Source organism: Perognathus longimembris, chromosome 20 (assembly GCF_023159225.1).
Source record: "Perognathus longimembris pacificus isolate PPM17 chromosome 20, ASM2315922v1, whole genome shotgun sequence".
NCBI classification, from domain to species: domain Eukaryota; kingdom Metazoa; phylum Chordata; class Mammalia; order Rodentia; family Heteromyidae; genus Perognathus; species Perognathus longimembris.
In genome coordinates, this window is record NC_063180.1 from 31,281,202 (window position 1) to 31,302,111 (window position 20,910).

The 20,910-nt window shown below is 52.7% G+C and overlaps 1 protein-coding gene across 1 annotated transcript; it reads right to left on the minus strand.

Moving 5' to 3' along the window:
- Positions 1–2,158: 2,158 nt before the first annotated feature.
- On the minus strand, positions 2,159–20,761 carry Wdr93 (WD repeat domain 93). Its single transcript, XM_048329648.1, has 17 exons — positions 20,661–20,761; positions 19,271–19,595; positions 18,538–18,730; positions 17,618–17,682; positions 16,215–16,293; positions 12,751–12,860; positions 12,303–12,344; positions 11,917–12,001; positions 10,396–10,567; positions 10,211–10,281; positions 9,606–9,683; positions 8,719–8,838; positions 8,423–8,636; positions 7,734–7,797; positions 7,233–7,389; positions 6,923–7,127; positions 2,159–2,393 (listed from the first exon to the last, which is right to left on the minus strand). The coding sequence occupies exons 2-17, from the start codon at positions 19,559–19,561 to the stop codon at positions 2,309–2,311; spliced, it is 2,031 nt and encodes a 676-aa protein (XP_048185605.1). The 5' UTR covers positions 19,562–19,595; positions 20,661–20,761; the 3' UTR covers positions 2,159–2,308.
- Positions 20,762–20,910: the final 149 nt, after the last annotated feature.

Genomic DNA, 20,910 nt, shown 5'->3' on the forward strand with positions numbered 1-20,910 from the left:
TCTCCTCTCTCTGACAGCTCCAGGCCAGGCCAGGTGGTCCTCAGGACCCTCACCTTCTCCCCACCCCAGGGAAGGGGTCACTGCTTCTGACATGGCTGTGCAGAGGAGGGGTATAGGTGACAGAACAGGCAATAGGATGATGGTGGGCAGAGATGCCCAAGGAATCAGGTACCAAAACACTTAACCTTCACTGCTACAAAGTGGCTTGTCTGCCAGTCCCACAGGACTGGAGCCACAGGGGGCAGAAAACAACAGAGCCCTGGCTCTGAGAGGCCCTGATTCCCTTCCTATCATCCATCCATCCATCCATCCATCCATCCATCCATCCATCTATGCACGCATGCATGCCAGTACTGGTCCTTGAATTCAGGGCCTTGTACTCTTGCTCAAGGCTACCACTTAACCATTTGAGCCATAGCTCCACTTCCAGCTATTGGGTGGTTAATTAGAGATAAGAGTCTCACACAGACTTTCCTGCCCATGCTGGCTTTGAACTGAGATCCTCAAATCAGCTTCCTGAGTAGCTAGGATGACAGATGTGAGCCACCAGCCCATGCAGCTCTTGGTTTGTTTTTAAAACCACCTTGGGGACTGCCCCCAACTCAGGCCAGAAGGTACATTCACGTGGAGTGAACTCTAGGCCTGGGCAGGGCCCATGCTGGATGGTGTTGGGGTGCAGAGAGGGGTCCAGTGCTGAGCTTGGGGAGGGGGGAGCACTCACCTTCCACTGTCACTGCGTGCCATGGCATCTCGCCCCCTCCATGACCCCCCTCCCAGACCCATAACTGCAGTCAAGTGGGAAGTCTTTCTCCGGTTGGAGCCCACCCAGTTTAGAAAATCTGTTTGCATAGCAAAGGCCTTGAGGCTTAGGCTGGGGAATTAAAGTTATTAGCAAGTCTTTTCATAGATAGCTGGGCTCAGAGGCCAGCCTCTTCCTTGCCAGGGCCTATTCTTGCTCAGAGCTGAGTGTAGCCACTGTGGATTAATATCTGGGTGTGAATTTTCATTAACATGTCCCTGCTAATAGCCGGGAGACGCAGGATTGGGGATGGAAGGGGTCACCTCCTGCTGGAGGCCCCTCCTGACCCAGCCCAGGGAGCCTGCTGTCTGCGGAGGGAAGCTACCAACTCCCAGCTCCACACCCTGACCTAGAGCTGGAACCCAGTGACAGGCCCACTGGAAGGACAGGGAAGTTTAGGGAAGATGCCACAGGCAGTGTTGGTGCTGGTGTATTGATGTGACTAGGTGCTATCCCCTGGGTGTGCTAGCTCAGCTCAAGATCATGGGGTCCAGGACTCCTGGGAGCCCCAAGCAGCTGTCTTGGGCTGGAGCCAAGGCCTACTGGGAAGGGGACAAGCCAGTGGTGGCATAGCTCCGAGGTGCCAGGCCAGGTGGGGACTGCGGGGGGCCAGGCCAGCCTCTCTGCTCACTGCTGGCTGGCAGTGGCCTTTCTAAAGAGGACATCTACGTGACATAGGTCACCAGGGGCTTCTGTGTCCCCCACACTGCCTCCTCTCACACAGTGGAGGAGACCTGAGGGGGACTGGTGGGGGGGGGAGGAGAGGGGGTGGTGAAGAGAGGGAAGGGAAGAGGAGGGAGACGGGTTGTCCAGGGCTGCCGGCAGTCAGCGTGTGGCACTAGGGGAGGTGGGGGCAGCAGTGGAGAGCCTGGTCCGCAGCTAGCTTTAGAGCTTTACCAGCGCCCTTCCTGCAGTTCTCAGCACGACCACATAGCGTCCTCAGGGAGCGCTAGGGGCCGCTCTCCCACGGGTTCTGGAAGGATCACTTTCTAGAGAAGCCGGGACCTTTGGGTTCCTTCCAGCCTCCCCTGGTAGTCCAGCTCTTGCCCTTCCCCATCCCGGGCCTCCCTACCCTGCCCTGCCTCCTCTTCCTCCTTCTCCTCCTCCTCCCCTTCCCTTGGGTGCTGAGGATGAACCCAGGGCTGAGAACCCCTCCACTGCTGAGCTTCACCCCAGGCCTCTGGCTTCTGGGGAATGCAGATGTGGTGTGTGGGGGTCTCGTGGCTCGCAGAAGCACTGTCTTGGGCCTCATGCTGTGAAGGGGGAATGCCTTGGCATGGCAGTCAGGCACTGTGGGGTCTGGACCAGCACTGCTGTTTATTTGGGAGACATCGTCTGCCATGCAGGGGCACCCACGGCTGTGTGTGGAGGTAGCTGGTCCTGGAGGCCACAGGCTGCAAGTCCAGGGCCTTGAGTACTCTGCTGCAGCATGCTGTCTCTGTGGTGTCCCCGTCTCCGTCCGTGGTGGTGTCCTGTCCCCTCCCGGGCTGCTGAGGCCCCAACGTGGTGTCACCTCTTCAGGTTCTCTCTCTGGAGAATCAGGGAGAGCCTTCGCAGCCGGCCCCACTGGCCCTGGGCCTTCTGCTTCTGGAAGCTGCAACAGATCACATGGGCAGGGTGAGAGGTGAGAAGTGTTCCCCACCTCCCAGATCCCAGGACAAAGCTGCACCCCTGTGCATGGCGGGGCGGGGAAGGGGGGGAGCTACACGGTGATACTCCAGCTGCCACTCACAGCAGTGCTCACGCAGGCTGCCCAGCACGGTGTGTGCAGCAGTGAGCAGGTGGAGGGGCTGGCAGTGAGCTATGGGGTGCAGGCTGTCCCCTCAAGGTTTCTGCCCTAGGTGCCTAGGTGGTGTCTGGACAACAAGAGGGACATTTTGTTGTTTAAATTCAGAGCAGAGGCTCCTACCTGCTAGGCAGGTGCTTTAATGCTGAGCCATATTTCTGGCCCTTTCTTGTGCTGGTAATAGGATCTCACTTTTTGTCTAGAACCATGCCTGGGCCACAGTCCTCCTACATCACACTTCCTGCTATAGTGGGACGCCAAGCCTTAGAATCTTTCACAAAACAGCCGGGCATAACAGTGCGTGACTGTTGGAGGTGAAGACAGGCAAGTTGCAGGTTCAAGGTCAGCTTGGGCTGCCTTATTAGAGTGACTGGAAACACAAAAACAAACCAAAAGAAACTGATCCCTGGGAATGTGGCTTAGTGGTAAAGTGCTCGCCTCGTATACATGAAGCCCTGGGTTCGGTTCCTCAGCATCACATATATAGAAAATGGCCAGAAGTGGCGCTGTGGCTCAAGTGGTAGAGTGCTAGCCTTGAGCAAAAAGAAGCCAGGGACAGTGCTCAGGCCCTGAGTTCAAGGCCCAGGACTGGCAAAAAGAAAGAAAGAAAGAGAGAAAGAAAGAAATCCATCCCAGAGGTCACTGTGGAGAGCGTGCGTAGGTCGGCCTCGCTCCTTCATTCCATTTGTGCTGGGCGCAGGGCAGCAGGATTTTGGCTTGGTCTGTGGGGCTGCAGTGCACATTTGGGCATGGGAGCTGAGCCGGAAACTCAGGATCTGTTTGCTGGGGTCCTCGGGATTCGTCAGAGGCTGTCAGAGATGCAGACACAGCAGAGGCAGGGGCTCCAGGCTGGTGGCAGTGCCCCGGGTGCCCGCTGGGCTGCTTCGGAAGCCCTGGGCGGGCGGCGTCCTGCGGTGGTGCTGTTTTGTGAAAGCAGCTTGGCAGACTGTGGCGGGCTGGGAAGAGCACATTGCCACACAGAGCTTCACCGTTCACCTAGTTTTAGAGCCAGCGGAGGCTATTTCAGGCGCGAGAGCGGACAGAAAGTGACGGGGGGGGGGTGATGTACGTGGAGAGGTGAAGCCTGTGGGATGTGTGTGCTGACCCAAGTCCTGTGCACAACACATCTTCCCAAAGCTGCTGTGTATTTGGGAAACGACAGGCTGAAATGGGGGAGGGGGGCACTGGGAGAACCGGAGACATTAAGCCTCAGAGTAGGAAGAACAAAAATCAAGTGTTTTCCAAACCAGAAACGGCTCAGCGTTGCTGACTTGGCCTCTTCCCCCCACAGCCCTGTGGGAGGCACCGTCAGTTGCTAGGCAGTGGGAGGGGGACAAGGCCCCCCCCACCCCCATCCCCACTGGGAGTCAAGATGGGCCTCGGTGTTAACAGAGGTGGGGGGGTGTCAAGGCAGAAATGATGCTTTTCTTATCAGAGCAGTCCTCACAAAGTGATGAAGTAAGTTCTGGAAGGCTTTCCCATGGATTATTCCATAGCCGGGGAGGGGTGGGGGTGGGAGGGGGAACTATTCACAAGGGCTATGGGCTGGATGGTGAGTCTCTTGCAGGTACCCCCCCCATCAAAGGTGTGGCCCCCAGCGTGGCCACACCGCTGGGGGTGGTGGAACCTTTCTGCCCTGGGCCTGGTGGGAGCTTATGGCACGGGGGACCATGGACCATCACTGCCCTTTTGCTTCCAGGTCCCAGAGGTGGCCTTGCTCTGCCATAGGATGCCGCACTATGTGCTGCTACACCACAGGCCTGTCAGTCACTGACTGAGACCCTGAGCCAGGGCTTCCCAGAGCCCCAGGCCCTGGCCCCCTCCCAAGGGGAGGACAGACCCTCCCTACAGCCCCGACCTGAACATTTCCCACCGCCATTTTCATCTATGTTGTAGAAAACTTGCAGAGAATGAGGAAGCGAGCCACACCGAAGCCGAGCTCGGCGTGCCACGTGCCCACCTTCCTCTGGGACTGGGCCACGGGCAGCACTCGGTAACCACGCCCTAGCCACTGCTTTGAAAAGACTTCAAACCTATAAAAAAGGTACACACGGTCTCGTGAACCTTCACGTAGACTCAAGTTGTTAATGTTCTATCTCTCTCCTCCTGTCTCTTTCTACAGACATTTTTCCTGAGCCAGTTCACAGCAGTTTGTAGATGTTGTGACCCTTGCCCGCATCTGGAGAGCAGGGTAAGAAGGGAATGGCAGGGCGGTGGCGGTGTGCCTTTAGTCAAGGCCATGTCAGCTATCCCTCCCTCCTGAAGACTGGGGAGCCCCTAGATGGGAAGCAGAGGGGCTGCTGTCCAGGACTCATGCTGGTGGCTCGCCAGCACTTAGGCTTAGCAAGGACACAAATGGTCACCTCTGCTACTTACTGAGGAGTCACGCTCTGCTTGGCACTTCCTGTGTTGTCTCATTTAATACCTACAAGCCCTAGAAATTAGGCATGATCAGGATGTCCAGGTCAGGCACTAGTGGCTCACATCTGTGATCCTAGCAACTCAGGAGCTGAGATCTGAGGCTCAAGGTTCAAAGCTAGTCCATGCAGACAAATCAGAGAAACTTTTTTTTTTTGCCAGTCCTGGGCCTTGGACTCAGGGACTGAGCACTGTCCCTAGCTTCTTTTTGCTCAAGGCTAGCACTCTGCCACTTGAGCCGCAGCGCCACTTCTGGCCATTTTCTGTATATGTGGTGCTGGGGAATCGAACAGAGGGCTTCATGTATACGAGGCAAGCGCTCTTGCCACTAGGCCATATCCCCAGCCCCAAGAGAAACTCCTATCTCCCACTAAATAGCAAAAAGCCGGAGGTAGGGAGAAGATCCTCACTAGCCATACAACAGATAAGGGCCTCATATAGAAAATTATCTTAGAACTCAAAAAGTTAAATCCCCCAAAACAAATACTCAAAGAAGAAACCACCCATTAAAAAGTGGGCTAAAGAATTAAAGAGAGACTTCTCTGAAAAGGAAATGAGAATGGCCAATAAACACGTGAAGAAATGCTCAACATCGGGCTGGGGATATGGCCTAGTGGCAAGAGCACTTGCCTCCTATACTTGAAGCCCTGGGTTCAATTCCCCAGCACCACATATACAGAAAATGGCCAGAAGTGGTGCTGTGACTCAAGTGGCAGAGTGCTAGCCTTGAGCAAAAAGAAGCCAGGGACAGTGCTTAGGCCCTGAGACCAAGGCCCAGGACTGGCAAAAAAAAAAAAAAAGAAATGCTCAACATCTCTGGCCATAAAGGAAATGCAAATCAAAACAACACTGAGATTCCACCTCACCCCAGTTAGAAAGAACGTTATCAAGAAATCTAATAACGGGCTGGGGATATAGCCTAGTGGCAAGAGTGCCTGCCTCGGATACACGAGGCCCTAGGTTCGATTCCCCAGCACCACATATACAGAAAACGGCCAGAAGCGGCGCTGTGGCTCAAGTGGCAGAGTGCTAGCCTTGAGCGGGAAGAAGCCTGGGACAGTGCTCAGGCCCTGAGTCCAAGGCCCAGGACTGGCCAAAAAAAAAAAAAAAAAAAGAAATCTAATAATAACAGATGCTGGCAGGGATGTGTCCAAAAGGGAACACTTCTACACTGTTGGTGGGAGTGTAAACTTGTTCAACCATTCTGGAAAGCAGTATGGAGGTTCCTCAAAAGACTATAAACATAGAGCTCCCCTATGACCCAGCAACTCCACTTTTGGGCATTTACCTGAATGATCACAAACAAGGCCATACTAGAGCTACCAGCACAACCACGTTCATGGCAGCATTATTTACCATAGCCAAGATATGGAACCAACCCAGATGCCCCTCAGTAGATGAATGAATCAAGAAAATGTGGTCTATATACACAGTTCGATTCCTCAGAAAAAGCCAGAAGTGGCGCTGTGGCTCAAGAGGTAGAGTGCTAGCCTTGAGCAAAAGGAAGCGGGGGACAACAGTTCAAGCCCCAGGACTAGCCAAAAAAAAAAAAAAAAAAGCTGGAAGTGGGGGAGAATACCAGCCTTGAGTGAAAAAGCCAAGCAAGAGTGAGGCCCTGAGTTCAAGCCCTAGTACTGGTATGTGCATACATATGTGTGCACGTGCATACACACACACACACACACACACACACACACACACACACCGAGGCACACACATCCAGAACACAGCCTGGTGAGGGAGAAGTCAGGCTCTATGAGGTCAGGCAGCTCACACCAGGTCTTAGAGTCAGGATTTGAACCAGGACTACGAGGTTCCACGTGTGCTCGCACATCTCGGATCAGGTGCAAGAGCCAAATAACCTGCCAGCCAGTGGGCACAGCTGGGCCTGTGGGCCCGGGACGACGGGCAGCCCTTACCTGCTCTGGAGCAGGTGCTCACAGATTCTCTCCAGAGGCTGCACCTGGGGGAAGTCCTTGCTGTCGGCCAGGTCCTTTTGGGAGATGGTGTGGTTTTTGCAGATGTCTTCCAGGGGTGGATAGGCCTCAAAATGAAAGCAGAAGATGGAATTGGCGACGTCCTTGCTGTCATCTGTGGATTTGGTGTGTCCACTCGGGTAGCCTCCTGAAAGAGATGAGGTGCTGGGGTCCGGGGCGAGGTGGTACCCCTGGCTGAGCTGGGGGAACCCTGAAGGCTGGGAACAGGCAGCTGGTGTGTGCTCCCCCATACCGTGGAGCAGGAAATACGGGTGGTGCGAGGACACAACAAACATGGGCTCCCAGGGGGAGGCCAGCTCGTGGTGCGCGGGGAGCGCGAAGGCGCAGAGGATCTGGGCCTTGCCCACATCCATGAGGTTCACAGTGCCGCTCTTGGTGAACAGCAGCACCTAGGAAGCAGACAAAGGCGCGGTGGGCGGGGCCTCGGGACTGGGTGCCCTCATGGGAAGGCCAAGGGTGGAGGCCGCTGGGAACAGCGTGAGGAAAGCTGTGGGGTCGCCACCCGCTGCCCATGTGCCCAGCTCCCCAGCTCGAGGGCCCAGCCTCCGCGCCCCATAGCAGAGAAGGTGATGCCGCACTGCCACCCCCAGACTTCCTTATCTGCACCCAAAAGTGAGTCCATCCTCACACACAGTAGGAGCCCCATCCTAGCACATAGTAGGCTGTCAATACATATTTGGGGAAGGAAAGGTAAACGGTACTCACAGGAGAGAAAGGAAAGGTGGGAACCTACCATGCCAGGCAGGGCTGGGACGGGGGCCACTGCACAGGGTGCTTCTTCTGGGTGCTTCTCAGGCCTGCAGGACACAAAACACACGGGCACCTCCTACTTTAAAGGGTCCACACTTTCAACCTCCTCTCCCAGGCCTCTGTCCAGGGAAACCTCTAGCATGTGCACCAGGAGATAAAAACTAGGACCACCGCCGTTCCATGAGCAGGAGGCTGCTTCGTGAAAGTCCCACCAAAGCGGCCCGCGCCGCCCCCGCAGCACTGTGTGAACACTTGCAAAGCAAGTCAGGACTCGGCCATCGGAAAAACAAATGGGAGAACATGAAGAATCTGGTCCTGTTCATTAACAGAAATGCGTGTGGGGAGAGTCCTGCTTACACGGTGACTTCCGAATGAGGAATTTAGAAAAGCAATGTGGTGGACTGAACAAGCCCCTGGCCCTATCGGGCAGTAACTCTCATCAAAAGGAGAGGCTTAAGCTGAGCACCATGGCGCATGCCTGCTATCCCAGCACTTAGACAGTCGAGGCAGGCTTGTGAGTTTGGAGACCCCTAACTGACAAGTCTTGGGTGAGTGACAGCTTGAGTGCAGGCTGGCACGGGTACACTGTCACCATGGAGCACGTCTGAGAGCCCTGGACTGCGGGTGCCCTGGCTCACTGGGGCCGTCCTAAGGGGCACGTCCGACACAGACCTGCTCAGGAGCTCGCTGATGCTGGGGCCCTGCGCCCCTCCGGCCGTCACCAGGTGTAGGGAGCTGTCGGTGCAGAGCACCACGCACTTCATGCACGACTTCACCACGTCCTCGGGGAACAGGTTCTGCCCTTTGTGGACCACGAAGTACCTCAGGAAGTGAATGCTTTCACACAGACTTTCCTCCGGAAGTGCCACAACCCCCAGGGGGAATCCTGGAGAAAGATGGAGACAGGATGTGTGTGGGTGTGTGAACTGTGTGAGTGCGCGTGTCTGTGGGGTGGGAGGGCGGCTCACCTTCAGACAGGTCCCAGAGTGTGAGCACGCCGTCCTCGCAGGCCAGCACCAGGTGGGAGCAAGAAGGGCTGAGCTGGGACATGGTGATGGGCGCAGCACTGGGCCACACACCCTCAGGGTCTAGAGAGAGGAGAGGAGGGGAATGTCACGTGCTGGCCTCCTGCAGACACTACCCCCACCCCCAACTGCACTCTCCACCTCTCCTCTGCCAGTGCTCGCTCTGCTGCTAGGTGCTGGACAGGGCCTAAGAGCTTTTCCAACATGGTGTCACTTCAGTGTCTGTAGGTACGTGGGCTTGAATTCAGGGCCTGGGCACTGTCACTTAGCTATTTCACTCAAAGCCGGTGCTCTACCACTTGAGCCACAGCTCTGCTGCTGGCCTTTTGGTAGTTTAGAGATCAGAGTCCTGCCCAGAGTGGCTTCAAACCTCCATCCTCAGGTCTGAGCCTCCTGAGTAGCTAGGAATACAGGCGTGAGCCTCCTGGCGCCCAGCTTCCTAGCTGGGTTTTTGTTTCTGGATTTTGCTAATCATTAGAAACTCAGGCAGAGCTCAGCGATGGCACAGCTAACCAGCTCTGCTGCAGGCCAGAAGGCAGGAGGTGGCAGGAGCTGGCCATCCGGACTACAGCTGGCCATCAGGGCAGGCCCAGCACTGGCCTCTGAATCTAGGCCACTCTCCCTTCAGCTTCCCTGCCGAGGGTCCCCGCCCCCCCCCCACCATGGCTTAGGTCTGCTGCTCATCCGTACTGTTCACCTTGAGGTGGCACCCCAAACAGGGAGCACCCCATTTCTGCCTACACAACTGTGTTTTCCTAGTGTGACCTGGAGGTGGGGGCCACACGGCTGGGCTCGGAGCCTGGGCCGGGCAGCTCCAGGGAAGACCTTACCCTTCATCACTCTGTTCAGGGAGTAGAGGAAGAGGTTGTGGCTGCCAGTCCAGTGCACGCAGAGGACGGAGGCCGCTCCTGGGATGGAGGGGAGGCCAGGCGCCGTGTAAGCACCAGGGAAGTCTCCCAGGTCTGTTCTTCACTATGGCTGCTCCTCCACTTGTTTCCGCAGGGAGAATGGGCACACGTGCGCTGGGCTGCTTTCATATCGTCTAAGCATTTCCTGTCTCCTTGGTCCCTGGTGTGTGCGTGTGTGTGCATGCGTGTGCATGTGTGTATTTGTGTATGCTGGGGCTTGAACTCAGGGACTCATGCTGTTGCTTGGCCTTGCTGCTCGAGGCTGGTGCTCTACCACTTGAGCCATGCCTCAACTCTGGCCCATGGGGTTTTAGCTGTGTGTGGTTTGCTGTCAGATGATGGGAGCAGTCTTGTGGGGTCCTCGGCGGCAGCACCACCCAGGGGGCCCAAGCCTCCCCGCTCAGGACCCCGGATCCCTCAGGCCCCTCAGGCCTGATGTCCCCCTCCCCACCCTGCCAGCTTGCGTGTGCTGCATCGGTGGGAGAGCTCAGAGCAGCCTGTGGGATGCCCAGGCTGCGCGCACTCACCCAGGGGGCCCTTGGCTTCTCCGGGCATCAGTGTGATGCAGCTGGGGAGCAGGAAGTGGAACGTGGCCATGCTGGTGAGGGGGGACCCGCGTCAGAGCCAGGCTCACTGCTTGGTAAGGAGCAATGCTGGCAGTGCCCGGCTCTGGGAGCAGGAGGGAGGGCGGGTGTCCAGCGGCCTGGCTCACCTGAGCAGCTCCTCCTCCGGGTCCCAGTCCAGGTACTTCTTGTAGGAAGAGTAGAAGATGTCTGCGTGCTGCTCCCACTGGCTCTCCCGGATGAAATGGTTCTGTCCCGAGCCCAGCCCGCACCAGTCTTCCATTTTGCTAAACACTTCTAGGGGGCTTTTAAATGTGGTGCCTTGGTTGAAAAGATTCCAGAATGTAGTCAGGACATTGAGCCTCCCTGCCTTTATTTCCCCTGGCATTCAGTTGCCAACCCCATGCAGGCAGACACCCCCCATCACCATGTCCCAGCTCAGCCCTTCTTGCTCCCACCTGGTGGGCTGGGAATGTGGCTTAGTGGTAGAGTACTTGCCTAGCATGCATGAAGTCCTGAGTTCAATTCCTCAGTACCACATATACAGAAAAAGCCAGAAGTGGCGCTGTGGCTCAAGTGGTAGAGTGTGAGCTTAGAGCAAAAAGAAACTCAGGGACAGTGCTCAGGCCCTGAGCTCATCAAGCCCCGGGGTGGGGGGGGAAGCTTGCTGGGAATCTATAATCTAATCTACTCAGGAGACTGGGGATCTGAGGATTGTGATTCAAAGCCAGCCTGGGCAGAAAAGTCTTTAGACACTCTTATCTCCAATTAACCACTCAAAAACAGGAAGTGGTGCTGTGGCTCAAGTGGTAAAGCACTAGCCTTGAACACAGAGGCTTAGGGACAGTGCTCTGAGTTCAAGCCCCACGACAGACAAAAAGAAATAACTTCCTCTTCAGCTAGTGGTGGCTCATGCCTGTGATCCTAGCTACTCAGGAGGCTGAGATATAGAGGATCACAGTTCAAAGCCAGCCCAAGTAGAAAAGTCTGTGTGATTCTATCTCCATCTCCAGCAAAAAAGCTGGAAGTAGAGGTGTGGCTCAAGTGGCAGAGTGCCAGCTTTGAGCAAAAAAAGTCAAACAAGGATATGAAGCCCTGGGTTCAAGCTGAAGTACTGGCACAAAGAAACTGCATCTCCCTTTCCTGAGCTTGTAATCCTGTTAGCATCCGGCCCACATGTACATTTCCTTTTATTTTGAGGTCCCAGAAGCTTACAATTTTTTTTTTTTTTGGCCAGTCCTAGGCCGTGAACTCAGGGCCTGAGCACTGTCCCTGGCTTCTTTTTTGCTCAAGGCTAGCACTCTACCACTTGAGCCACAGTGCCACTTCTGGCCATTTTCTGTATATGTGGTGCTGAGGAATCGAACCCAGGGCCTCATGTATACGAGGCAGGCACTCTCCCACTAGGCCATATTCCCAGCCCTACAATTTTTTTTTTTGGTACAGGGGATGGAACCCAGGATGCTGCACTTGCTAGGCAAGCGCTTTGCCACTGAGCTACATCCCAGCCCCAGAAGCTTACAAATTTAAAATAACTTCCTCTTTGGAAATATGCATTGAATTGGATATTGCTGCTCATAAGTAGAAAAGATAGGAAAATGTGGAGAAAGGCCAAGAAGGGGAACATGGAGAAGCGGGTGGTAAGCTGAGCGCTCATGGAGCCCGCTGACCTGACACGGGCTTGGGCGGCTTGATCTTCATCAGGAAGGATGGCTGGCTCAGCTTCACGTCACCTCGGAAGCAGATACTCACATCCTGGAAAGGAGAAGAGCAATCTGGGGGACACCGAAGCCATCGGCCAGAGCAAATACTGCAAGACACGGACACGAGGAGGGAGGACAGGACAGCTGGCCAGGGCAGCGCCCTTAGGTCAGCCCCCCACCTCTGTGTGAGTGCCCCGTTCTCCTCGGGGTAGGACATGGATGAAGACAGAGGCCGGGTTCCGGCCTTGTGGGGTGTCTCCACATGGGGTACCCGAGGTGCAAATTCAAATCAAAACCAGAACATTTACAGTACAACTCAAGCCACTCTGGAGATTTTCTTTAAAGTTTCTTACCACTGTTTCTAAAATTTCTGAAGGAACACTGTCGAGAGCGTTCTGAGGAGAGAAGGGAGAGGTTACTTCATGGCAGGTTTGCTGAAGGGCTCTCCCCTCCCCACCCAACATTGCCCCTGCGGGGAGTGCAGGCATGGGCTGGGCATGGGGGCCCGGGGGTGGGTAGGGGCCGGGGATGCGGGCTGGGAGGCCCTCTCCCACACTGGACCATGGCTCCTGGGACCTTAAGGTCAATTGGTGGTTCTCAGATCCTCAAATCTCAACCTTCAGAGTAGCTAGGATTGATCTGTCACAGTAGGGAAGGAGATGGAGAGCTGGGCCTCTCATCTCATCCCCTCTCACAGTGCCCAGGCCTGTGCTGCTCTGGGGACCCCGTGGGGACTTGGGGGGGGGGCTTGGGGGTAGGGTGGGGAAGCGGTGTCCTGGTTGGAATGGCAGTGTTTCCTACCAAGGGTTTGACTTTTCTCCTTGAGTTCAGGCTGAGCTGCGGGTGCTCCACCTCCTTTATCCACGTGTCCTTGGGCAGTCTGTGCACGTCCAGCCAAACTTCTCCAGACCCTGCCAGGGGAACAAAGGGCCATTGAGCAAGTGCAGCAGGCTCTGGGTGGGGAAGGGCCCTTTTCTCAGACCTGAGGCCTGGCCAGGAGATGGGGGAGACTGGCCCTGCCGCAGGGCCCGGGGGACAGCCACTGGAATGTGCGGAAGGGGAGGCCGTTTTGCAATGGTTTTTGCAAGTCCCACTCTCTAAATAACTTTCCCAGGAAGAGCTGGCGGTCCTCTCCAGCGGCCGCCATCCAAGGGAGTCAGGGGCCTCGCACATGCGTGTCTGCTCTGCCTGTGCTCCATGCTGTGGAGCAGACGAGGGCCAGGCAGGGAAGGTTAGAACAGGACTGGCTGTGGATGGCATCTTGTTATCAACACAGGCTCGCCTTCTATAAGGAAACCTGACACACTGGGGAGGTGGCCCACTGGCTTGTGCCTGTAATCCCAGCTACTTGGGAGGCTAAGACTGAGGAAGATCATGGTTTGAGGTCAGCCAAGGGAGAAACAAAGTTTGTGAGCCGGAAGTTCCTAAGACCCGCCTCCCCCCATCTTAACCAATAAAACGCTGGGCATGGTGGGGTAATGCCTATCAGCCCAAATAAGAGAGTCATGATCCGACACAGCCGCAGGCAAAAATAAAGAAGCAAGAATCCTATTCACAAAGTGACTAAAGCAAGATGAGCCAGGAGTGTGGCTCAAGGGGTACAGGGACTGCCTAGCAAGAATAAGTCCCTGACAACAACAAATGCTGGAGGGGGTGCGGGGAAAGAGGAACCCTTCTCCATTGTTGGTGGGAGTGCAAATTAGTACAACCACTTTGGAGATCAGTATGGAGGTTTCTCAAAAAGCTCAATATAGACCTACCCTATGACCCAGCCATACCACTCCTAGGCATGTATCCTGAACAACAGGTCCCAAGATATCAAAAAGACATTTGCACTTCCATGTTTATCGCTGCACAATTCACAATAGCCAAAAATATGGAAACAACCCAGATGCCCCTCCACAGATGAATGGATCCAAAAAATATGGTACCTATACACAATACTACATAGCAATTAGGAATGGTGAAATATCGTTATTCGCAGGGAAATGGTCAGAACTTGAACAAATAATGTTGAGCGAGACAAGCCTAGAACACAGAAAACAAAGGGGCATGATCTCCCTGATATATGACTGTTAAGATGGGGTGACGGAGAGACAGTAGAGACCAGGTCTGTGAAACCAAAAACTGCTTGTCAAATGGTATTTCCCACAGGATTGGGTCAGCGACCCAACATTATGTAACTAAAACCAAACAACTACTCAACATATAAAGGTCAAAAATTGACCTCTCAGTGGAACACAATAGCTCAAAAGCTATGTATGTACGTTCATATAAGACTACTGTCGACATATTGTCTAATGTCGACATTACATTTAAAGCCCTAGGCGAATTTTCTTGGGTGTAGGCCATGTGGCTACTGTATATGTTCTTGGTACATTGTATATTGTATATATGTCTACCTGATCTAGGGAAGAAAAACAGGGTGTAAGATATCACAAGAAATGTACACACTGCCCTACTATGTAACTGTACCCTTTTTGCACAACACCTTGTCAAAAAATTTTTGTTTAATTAATAAATAAATTAAAAAAAAAGAATAAGTCCCTGAGTTCAAATCCTAGGATCACCACCACCAAAAAAAAAAAAAAATCTGAACACCTTAGCTTGGACTCAGGGCCTAAGCAGTGTCCTGGCTTCTTTTTTTTTTCCCAGTCCTGGGCCTTGGACTCAGGGCCTGAGCACTGTCCCTGGCTTCTTTATGCTCAAGGCTAGCAGCACTCGGCCACTTGAGCCACAGCGCCACTTCTGGACTTTTTCTATATATGTGGTGCTGGGGAATCAAACCCTGGGCTTCATGTATATGAGGCAAGCACTCTTGCCACTAGGCCAGATTCCCAGCCCTGCTGGCTTCTTTTTGCTCAAAGCTAACACCCTACCACTTGAGCCACAAGGCCATTTCCAGCTTTTTCTGTTTATGGAACCCATGGCTTCATGCCTGCTATGCAAGCATTCCACTGCTAGGCCATATTCCCAGCCCCGTGGCACTTTCTTGAGGCAGCCCTAGGAACAAATGCAGATGGATCAAAGCTGCCGTTGAGACATTAAGCATTGTAAAACATGCATTTTCCTCAAGCATCTAACATTGGAGGGCCTTTTGAGGAAAGTATGGAGGCCCATATACCGTGTGTGTGTGTGTGTGTGTGTGTGTGTTGGTACTGAGGCTTGGACCCAGGGCCTGGGCACTATCCCTGGGGCTTTTTCACCCAAGGCTGGCACTCACTTGAGCCACAGCTCCACTCCCTCATGCATATATTTAATAGCTGAAAATCAAGATAAGCATTTGAATGAAATACATTAACAGTGGAAACTACAGTGAAATAGGGTGCTGAGTGGGTGCATGTAACTGTAAGAAGACATAGGGTTTTTAATCACCCCAAAGTATCTCCTCCTAAAATGTTTTTTTTCAATTACTGTGCTAGCTTTATCATGTGTCCAAACATTGTTCATTTCCCTGCTTCCAAGAAGTCTTTAAATCGTCTTCCCCAGTGTGTGAGCTGGCCTCAGTGACCTGTTCTCTATAGATTACAAAATCTGCCAAAAAAGAAAAAAAAAAGCTGGGTGGAATAGGGCACACTTGTAATCCCAGCTACTCCCGAGGCTGAGAGGATTGGAGTGACAGCACGGTCATTAATAGGGGAGGAAGACACGGGAGTCTTGCCTCCATGCTGACTGTCTCAACGGAATCCTGAGAAAACCCCCATTTGAACTCTACATCTGGGTACTGTTCCTGAGCTCTTCAGCTCAAGGTTCGGGCTCTGCCACTTCTGGTTTTCTGGTGGTTCATTGGAGATAAGAGTCTCATGGATTTGCCTTCCCAGGCTGACTTTGAACTATGATCCTCAGATCTCAGCCTCCTGAGCAGCTAGGATTACAGATGTGAGCCACTGGCACCCAGCTAAACCTCTGACTCTTGAAGTCTCATGGCCCTAAGAAGCAGCCATGCAGGAAGCCACACGGACGGGAGAAGATGAGGTGACGTGTGACTCTATGTGACATGGCAACCTCGACTGTACCTTAAGGCACACGCAGAACACTCAGTGGGGGACTGAGGAAGTCTGCCTGGTGGTCATTCAGCAGCAGCAGCACTAGTGAGTGGCACTGTGTCAATGTCATTTGCACCTCCGTCCTGCTCCTCAGTGTAGGCCATGGGGAAGCCAGGGAAGGATGCAGGGGAGTTCTGGTCTCTCCTTGCATCTCTTCCCTAGGTGTAAAGTGGCTTCTAGAGAAGAGGCTCTAGGAATGGATGCAAATGGGGAGCTTGCCTTGCAGGAGGAAAGCGGCAAAGTCCCCGCCTTTGGAGATCTCCACTTGGACACAGGTGCTCTGCTTGCTGCTGTCCTCCTGTGGGGAAAGGCACAGCCTGGTCAAAGGGAGGTGATATCAGGGCCTTTCGTGGTCCCCTCGGAGGTCCCTGCAAAGCTTGGGACAGGGACGGATGCTTCCCACTCTTTGCACATGCACAGCGGGACAGGAAGAGTGCAACGTGTTTCCCAGCTAGAAGGGCTTTAGGCCTAGTTCCTGATGATTTGGGCCCAGGTGTGGAAATCTCCCAGTCAGGTTGGCAACCCCTGATGTCTGTGCTGACATTTGGTTATTCAGATGTTTGAAGTATATGTCACTAAATATTCAGCTGACCGCTGCACTAATGGCCAGTGCAAGCTGGGCCTGAACCCTTTGTTTCTGGGCAAGCTGAGAAAGGCTCAGTATGATTACACGCTACTAGTGAATAAGGAGCCTGGACTAGTTAGGTTGATAAACTCCTAAATTAAGAATTCATTTGTGGGAGCTGGGAATATGGCCTAGTGGTAAGAGTGCTCGCCTCGCATACATGAAGCCCTGGGTTCGATTCCCCAGCACCACATATACAGAAAACGGCCAGAAGGGGCGCTGTGGCTCAAGTGGCAGAGTGCTAGCCTTGAGCAAAAGGAAGCCAGGGACAGTGCTCAGGCCCTGAGTCCAAGGCCCAGGACTGGCCAAAAAAAAAAAAAAAAAAAAAAAAAGACTCTAATAAATAAATAAATAAATAAATAAATAAAAAGAATTCATTTGTGATCTTTTTCTTGATTTTTGCTGTACTAGTGAGTGGTTGAACCCAGTGCTAAAAGTTTGCTAAGCAAGCACTCTTCTACCCAGGCTCTTCATCTTCTGTGTGTGTGTGTGTGTGTGTGTGTGTGTGTGTGTGTGTGTGTGTGTGTGTGTACATGCCAATACTAAGTCATGAACTCAGGGCCTCAAGCTCTTGCTTGGCCTTTTTTAAAACTCAAGACTGGTACTATACCCGTGGAGCCACACCTCCACTTCCAGCTTTGTCCTCATTAATTGAAGATAAGAGTCTCACAGAATTTTGTGCTCAGGCTGGCTTGGAATGTTCCAGAGATATCTGTTACATCTACTTGGGCTGTAGTGTCATTTAGTACTGAGGTTCCTTTTAGTTTTACTTTCATCGTTTGTGTGATTGTTAGGGAGAGTGGGTATTGAATTCTTCCATTATTTCTGTGCTGGGGTCTAGCAGTGCTTGTAAGTCCAGGAATGTTTGTCTAGTGAACTTGGATGTGCTAATATTTGGTGTGGATATTTTAACAGCGATTATTTCCTCTTCATTAACTTCTGCCTTTATTAATTTGAAGTCACTTTCTTCTAAAAGCAAAAAAGAACAGGAACTTACTGCTTCATTGATGGCTTTGATGAGGAAAAGGGTGTCCTTATAAAAGTAAAACAGTCTGACCACACCTGAAACAGAAAAACAGGTGGGAATGTAAGCACAAGGGAGCCCCGTCCTGAGCCTGCCTCCCTCTCCCCTTCCTCCGTCCTGCAGGCTGTGCTCCATCCCAGGTCCCCTCCGCTTACCTCAGATCTCAGCCTCTTGAGCAGTTACGATTACAGAGCTAGGTTTTTATTAAGCTTTTTATTTTGAATTTACACTTACAGAAAACTCACAAAAAATAGGTACACCAAAAATTCCTTTGTGCTGAGCACCAGTGACTTAAACCTACAAATGTAACTACTCAGGACACCAAGAGTTAAGAATCAGGTTCAAACCAATCCTGGCAAACAAATACAAGCTATTTCTTTTTAAAAATCTCCAGTTAATCAACAAAAATCCAGACGAGGAAGTGTGGCTCAAGTGGCAGAGCACCAACCTTGAGCTAAAAAGCCAAGCAAGAGTGCAAGGCCTTGAGTTCAAACCCCAGTACTGGCATAAATAAATAAGCAACTAAAGGAACAAATGGGTTAACATGTGCCTGGCATGCCACACTGTGCTGTCTAATTCTTGACCCTGCTCTTTTCCCAGGGGTAGATGACACTGAACACCGGCCTACAGATCCCTGTAGATCAGGCTAAAAAGGAAAATTAAGGGGCTGGGAATATGGCCTGGTGGCAAGAGTGCTTGCCTCATGTACATGAAGCCCTGGGTTCAATTCCCCAGCACCACATAATATAGAAAATGGCCAGAAGTGGCACTGTGGCTCAAGTGGTAGAGTGCTAGCCTTGAGCAAAAAGAAGCCAGGGACAGGTGCTCAGGCCCTGAGTCCAAGGCCCAGGACTGGCCAAAAAAAAAAAAAGGAAAATTAAAAAGACAAATACCCATTTCATCCACTGGAGTAATAAGTATTTCATTCCCTAGATCTGCAGCCCAGATGGCAGTGACATCAACCTTAAGTTTCTCCCAGATGTATATTCGTTTAGTGCTGGACAGGTGGTAGATGGAGAAGCCCCTTGTTCCGCCGATGAACAGATAGTCTTGGGAAATAGCCATACAAGTGGACATTCTATTGAGCTAGGAAAACCAAATCAAAGGAAAAGAAAAGAAAAAGGAATGATTCTAGGCTGTCACTGTCTTCAAGTACCAGGAGCTCACATTCCATAGGGGACCCTAGAGAGAGCACCTCTAAACTGACAGTATCTCACTTTGGGCAGTAAGAGGCCAGAGAAAGTGATGTACATTTCCAAGGCTAAACAGGACCACAGTCCTGGGCCCGGCTCACCTAGGGCCTCATGGGAAGAACAGCGGCTAAGGTTCTGACAGATTCTCAACCACTAAGCAAGACAATTGTATGGACACATTAAGGAAGATTTGCAATCTCAAGCTGAGTAGGAAAACCCTTCTATATAATAATTAGCCAGAACACCTTATTTCCCCAGGAAATTACCAGATCGATTTTTACCAACCATGGCATGCCTACAATCGCTAAGAAATGCACCAGTCTTATTGAATGACGGTTTCTGGCTGGAATTCCTTTATACTCAGCAGAGAGAAGGTTGAGCCACGCCCTCCCACCCCCTGCCCCCTGAGCCCAGTCAGCTGCCTGCTCCGTACCTGGATTTCCTCTGTCGAGGAGTACACGGTGGGCCTGACCCGGTTGAGTTCCGCTTCCCTCACGGCCTCTCTCTCTTCAATAACTTCCCATGTCTGCTCAAACAGGGAGTTCACTACCTTGTTGATCATCCGGTAAGGCTGCGGCAGGGAATCCAGGCCCCTTTCTGGGTCAAGGAAGGTATAGTCCTTCTCATCATCCTTAGGCCAGTCCTTCTCCGTTGGGGATGGAAACTCCAGCGGTCCCTTTCTTATAAAACCAGGGAGTCTTGTCTTTTGAGCCTTGGAGGACATCGCAGAGGTGGCACTGGGAACTTCCGGCCTGCAACTGAGAAGCTGAGTACAAAGTAAGCAATGGAATTTAGAGAGAGGACAAGCAAGCAGGCACAGAGCGCTGAGTCTTACGAGGACTATTTATTCCAGAGACTGGTACTTTCCTGATTGATCACAGTCCTAGAACAAGGCCTTCACATCTAGTAAGCATATTGAGATGACACAGACACCTTTCAGGTCAATGCAAGGTGAGGTGTGCTGTGAAGAAGGAGAATTTGGAATCCTGTTACTTTCTTTCTTCAGTGCCAATACTGTGGCCTGAACAAAGGGCCTGGAGCTCTTTCTTAATGCTCCAGGCTGGCATTCTACTACTTGAACCACATTTCTCCTTCCAGCTTTTTGGTGGTTAATTGGAGAGAAGCGTCTCAGGAAAACCCAAGTGCAGGTGTGACAAAAGTAGTTTGGCCAGCCATGAGCAGGAAAAAGCCAGGTAAAAGTGCAAGACCCTGGGTTCAAGTTCCTGTACCAGCACAAAAGAAATAAAAGAAAAAGAAAAAACAAAAAAGAATTCCAAAAGCCAGCCAAGCCTTCCAGGTCTTTATCGAAGGTGGGAGAACAGAACCTATTTTATTGAGCAACTGGCTCCCCGATTTATAACTTTAAAATAGTTAAACGTCGGACACAGAGGTAGACCTGACCTTTCTTTGTGGTTAGGGGCACTCCTCATGGCACTGTGACACGAGTGGGTCAATGCTCACTGTACTCTTTCTCCATCCTTTTAGGATTTCTTTTTCAGGTACCTTTGTTGAGTGTTCAATAATCCTAAAACTCTCGCACCGTACCTCTCTCTCAAGCTAGAAATAACTCCTGGATTTGCCCGCTCTCCGCTCACACCACTTTCCTTCCCCACAGTTAGGGTTGGCGGAGCCCCTGGAGAGAGACGCGCCCCCCTTCTCCTCAGCAAAGGCTTAGGGGTTCTCGGGCTGGTGAGCCCGTCCGAAGTTCCCCTTGGGGTTCCTTGGTACGGAATAAGGAGGTGGCCCCTCAAAGCCCCTGGAGACCGGGCTACAATTGGGAGTCTGGCAGCTGTGAGAGCGCTGGGAACACGCGTTCAGCTCACCTGGTCCGGCGGCGTGGCGTCGCCTTGGTAACTACAACCTCCTCTTCCGGTCGGAAAGCCCACGGGTTGCTCGGCGATGGGCGTGTCCTCTCCCGTAGGCGGAGTCTAGTCCCAGAGCTCTCGACGGAGGTGGGCGTGTTCTCTCCAGTGGGCGGAGCCCAGGCCCTGCCCTCGTGGCGGAGGCGGGCGCGTCCTGTCATGTGAGCGGAGTCTCTTCCCCGCCCACTCGCGCCGAGGGACCCCGCCCTCC

Bases quoted from the DNA above. Each gene is read 5' to 3' on its own strand.
- Wdr93 (XM_048329648.1), bottom strand. From the start codon at position 19,561: ATGTCCTCCAAGGCTCAAAAGACAAGACTCCCTGGTTTTATAAGAAAG. The intron at 8,637-8,718 runs GTGAGCCGCCCT...ATCTTTCTCCAG, and splicing joins ACTCTGGGACCTGTCTGAAG to GATTCCCCCTGGGGGTTGTG. The intron at 7,390-7,733 runs GTAGGTTCCCAC...TCTGCTTCCTAG, and splicing joins TCCCAGCCCTGCCTGGCATG to GTGCTGCTGTTCACCAAGAG.